At 59.4% G+C, this 3,910-nt stretch overlaps 1 protein-coding gene across 1 annotated transcript; it reads left to right on the top strand.

Annotated features, from left to right (window-relative positions):
- Positions 1-2,366: 2,366 nt before the first annotated feature.
- OLIG1 (oligodendrocyte transcription factor 1) lies at positions 2,367-3,446 on the top strand. The gene has a single exon (XM_045863588.3). The coding sequence runs from the start codon at positions 2,367-2,369 to the stop codon at positions 3,183-3,185; it is 819 nt and encodes a 272-aa protein (XP_045719544.1). The 3' UTR covers positions 3,186-3,446.
- Positions 3,447-3,910: the final 464 nt, after the last annotated feature.

Genomic DNA, 3,910 nt, shown 5'->3' with positions numbered 1-3,910 from the left:
CCACTGCCCAAGGTTTCTGTCTCTCTTCCCACGTGACCTCTCCAACACTTTGTCAAGTCAAGGCCTCCTGAGGACCAGGGGGCCCTACCAGGGTCCTTCCCTCTCCATGAAACCTATAGGAAACTCCTGGATTAAAGCATGTCGGGAGTTTGAACATCTCAAGGGATGAGCCTGTGAACTAGGGAGATCTCAGACCCATCCCTAGACACCCCCAGACACACAGTAGTAGCAAAGCCCTGTGCTGGGCTTCGGAAGGATACAGAAGTGAACAGGTGGTCCCCACCCTCAAAGCAATCACACCCAAATGCGGAGATGATCTCCAAATAACACGATTTAGGCCACAGGGACACGCTATCGATGGTTTGTCAAACGTGATGAGAGATGGGAAAGATGAGAAATCATCAAGGCTTCAAAAGGAAAGTAATATTGGAATTGAACCAAGACATGGGCAGGATGTTGCAGAGAGAGCTAGAGGTCAGAAGCAGCGATCAGAGTGAGCCTATGGAGCAAATGTTGGTGGAAGAAAATGGAAACGAAGCAGCCCTGAAATCAGCAAGCCCAGCCAATAGGTTCCTCGAGCTGGAATCAGTTTCCATGGTGGACAGACATCCCTCTTCTTGCCCCAAAGAGGACCAAGATGGAAAAGCTCATTTTCTTTCTGTTACCCTTGACATCACGCTGTCCAACAGGACTTTCTGTGACGAAGATTATGTCCTCTATCTGTGCTGTCCAATTGATGGCTTCTAGCCACCTGGAACTGCTAAATGCTCAAACAATGCTGGTGCAACTCAGGAACTAAATTTCTAACTAGATTTTATTTTAATTAATTAGATTTTTTTTTAAGATTTTATTTATTTATTTGAGAGAGGGAGAAAGAGAGAACACAAGTGGGGGGAGGGGCAGAGGGAGAGGGAGAAGCAGGCTTCCCACTGAGCAGGGAGCCTTACACTGGGCTTGATCCCAGGACCCTGAGATCATGACCTGAGCCGAAGGCAGATGCCTAACCGACTGAGCCACCCAGGCGCCCCAATTAATTAGATTTTAATAGCCACAGAGGGCTAGTGGGGGGCAGAGGTTTAGATACCAAAGCCCTCTTCCCCGTGCCACTTTGCCATGCTGTGATGACAGGCTGCAGTCGTATGCCCAGGCATTAGGGTAGAAAACTTCCAGAGCCACCAAGTAATGTCATTTGGGGAAGAGAAAGATACAGTCCCACCCTCAACAGATATGAGCGTGTGGGTGGATTTTTGTTTGGCCAATTTCTGTGTGGTTTTTGCTTCAACAAGAGTGGAGTCACTGGTAGAATGACTACATATCCCTTTTGGGGAGGAAAGGTACCTGACCCCCAAAGCTCCTAAGTCCCTTAAAAACCTTTCAATCAGAGGGAGGGGAGACAGAGTGGCCAGGAGTAACTATTCTAATACTACTAGTCCCTGAGCCTAGAAATTTGGTCCTCAAAACCTGGCCAGAAATCACACATTTAAAATTCTAAAAAAATGTATGTTACACCCATGTTCAGTGCAGCGTTATTCACAAAAGTCAAAAGGTGGAAGCAACCCAAGTGCCCATCTATGAAGAAATGAGTAAATGAAATATGGCGTGCACACACAATGGAATATCATTCAGCCTTTAAAAGGAAGTAAATTCTAACAAGGGCTACAACATGGATGAACCTTAAGGACACAAGCCGGTCACTAAAGACAAATGCTTTATGATTCCACTTAAAGTCAAATGCATAGACAGAAGAATGGTGGTTGCCAAGAGTTGCACAGGGGGTGGGTAGGGAGTCACGGGTTAATGAGCACCGCGCTGCAGTTTTGCAGGATGAGGAGTTCTGTGATTGGTGGCACGGCAGTGCGAATGTACTAAACACCACTAAGTGTATACATTACAGTGCTTAAGATCGTAAATATTATGTTGCTTGCCTTTGACCACAATTGACGACATGCACGTGTATACAATAAAGCAGAGGCAGAGAGGAGGAGGCAGTGCAGCCAGTCCTCCAGGAACAAACGCATCTCACCCCAAAAGGCGCCGTCCCTCCCCTCCCTCCCGGGGGCCCGTCCTGTGACACTCACCCCAGCGCGCACAATAACCTTCTTGAGCCGTGCCAGCCGCACCTCCGCGCCGGCTGAGGCGGGACGGCCAATGAGCGCGCGCCTGCACCCGGCCTCGCGCCCCCATTGGCTGCGCCCAGCGGCCCGCGGCCCCGCAGGTTCCCAAGCCGGGTTTAAAGCGGTCGGAAGCGCGCTGCTGCGCTGCCATCGGCTGCCCGCGCGCAGGTCGGCGGGGAGGGGCGGCCTGCCGAAGGGCCCACCCCGGGGCGTTCCTGAAGGGCGCCCTCGGCCGCCCCCACCGCCCCCCAAATGTACTATGCGCTTTCCCAGGCGCGCGTGAACGCGGCCCCCGCGACCATGCTGCGGCCACAGCGGCCCGGAGACGTGCAGCTCGGGGCCTCCCTGTACGAGCTGGTGGGCTACCGGCAGCCGCTCTCCTCCTCCTCCTCCTCCGCCTCCTCCTCCTCCTCCTCCTCCACGGCGGCCCCCCTCCTCCCCAAGGCGGCGCGCGAGAAGCCGGAGGCGCCCGCCGAGCCGCTGGGCGCGGGAACGGGGCCCGGCGCGCACGCGGGCGGCGGCTCCCGGGCGGACGCCAAAGAGGAGCAGCAACAGCAGCTGCGGCGCAAGATCAACAGCCGCGAGCGGAAGCGCATGCAGGACCTGAACCTGGCCATGGACGCGCTGCGCGAGGTCATCCTGCCCTACTCGGCGGCGCACTGCCAGGGCGCGCCCGGCCGCAAGCTCTCCAAGATCGCCACGCTGCTGCTCGCCCGCAACTACATCCTGCTGCTGGGCAGCTCGCTGCAGGAGCTGCGCCGCGCGCTGGGCGAGGGCGCCGGGCCCGCCGCGCCGCGCCTGCTGCTGGCCGGCCTGCCCCTGCTGGCCGCCGCGCCCGGCTCCGTGCTGCTGGCGCCTGGCGCCGTGGGGCCTCCCGACGCGCTGCGCCCCGCCAAGTACCTGTCGCTGGCGCTCGACGAGCCGCCGTGCGGCCAGTTCGCGCTCCCCGGCGGCGGCGCGGGCGGCGGCGCGGGCGGCCCAGGCCTCTGCACCTGCGCGGTCTGCAAGTTCCCGCACCTCGTCCCCGCCGGCCTGGGCCTGGCCGCCGTGCAGGCGCAGTTTTCCAAGTGAGGGCCCGCGCGGGCCCGGGGCGCGACCTAGGCCCGGCCTCCCGCCGCCCCGCTTCTCCACGCCCCCGTGCCCTGCACTCGGGGACGGCTGGCCAAGCACGGAGGGCACTTCCAACCTTCTGGCCCAGAGGAAGGGACCGTGGGGCGCCCCCGTCCCCGCCCCCACCCCGGGGAAATTAAAGTGGCGCGAGCGGATGTTCGACGGAGCGTCGGGGCCACTGGGGGCCCTGAGTCCATTCCGGCTGCTTTGGGCAGCAAGTGCGCGCTCCCAACCCCGCTCTTGCCCAGCTCCCGTCTCTCCCGGTCCCTGGAGTCGTGCGCTTCGCGGGGGTGGTGCGGATTTTAGGGCACCGCGCGGTGGCTTTGGCTTGCTCTGGGTGCGGCGGGAGGACAGTCCTAGCGCCACGGCTCAAAGAGGCGACACCTGCCCAATCAGGGGGCCAAGTGGCTGCTCTCCGAGGGCAGGGAAAGGGTTCTTTTCCTTCTCCCCAGCCAGAGGTCACAGGCTCCTTTGTTCCCACCAGCCAAGCCCTGTCAAAGGAGGCTGCCCGACCTCAGGAAGCCGAGAAAGACCAGTTAGTCCGCGCAGATGGTCCCGGGCTTAGCAGACGGACTGACCCTCGGCTGCGGCGGGACGGTTGGCGTCGCGGTACCGTGGGAGGAGGCGTTGATAACTCCAGGGTCCTTGGGTGTGCTGGGTTGGGAAGTTGGTCCGCTTTTATACCC

Source organism: Mirounga angustirostris, unplaced genomic scaffold, assembly GCF_029215605.1.
Source record: "Mirounga angustirostris isolate CCGP_5_RB_7025 unplaced genomic scaffold, mMirAng1.0.hap1 SCAF_1, whole genome shotgun sequence".
Classification (NCBI taxonomy): domain Eukaryota; kingdom Metazoa; phylum Chordata; class Mammalia; order Carnivora; family Phocidae; genus Mirounga; species Mirounga angustirostris.
This window is presented reverse-complemented; position numbering and strand designations above follow the sequence as displayed.

Excerpts from the sequence above, each read along its gene's own strand:
- OLIG1 (XM_045863588.3), top strand. The coding sequence starts at position 2,367 with ATGTACTATGCGCTTTCCCAGGCGCGCGTGAACGCGGCCCCCGCGACC.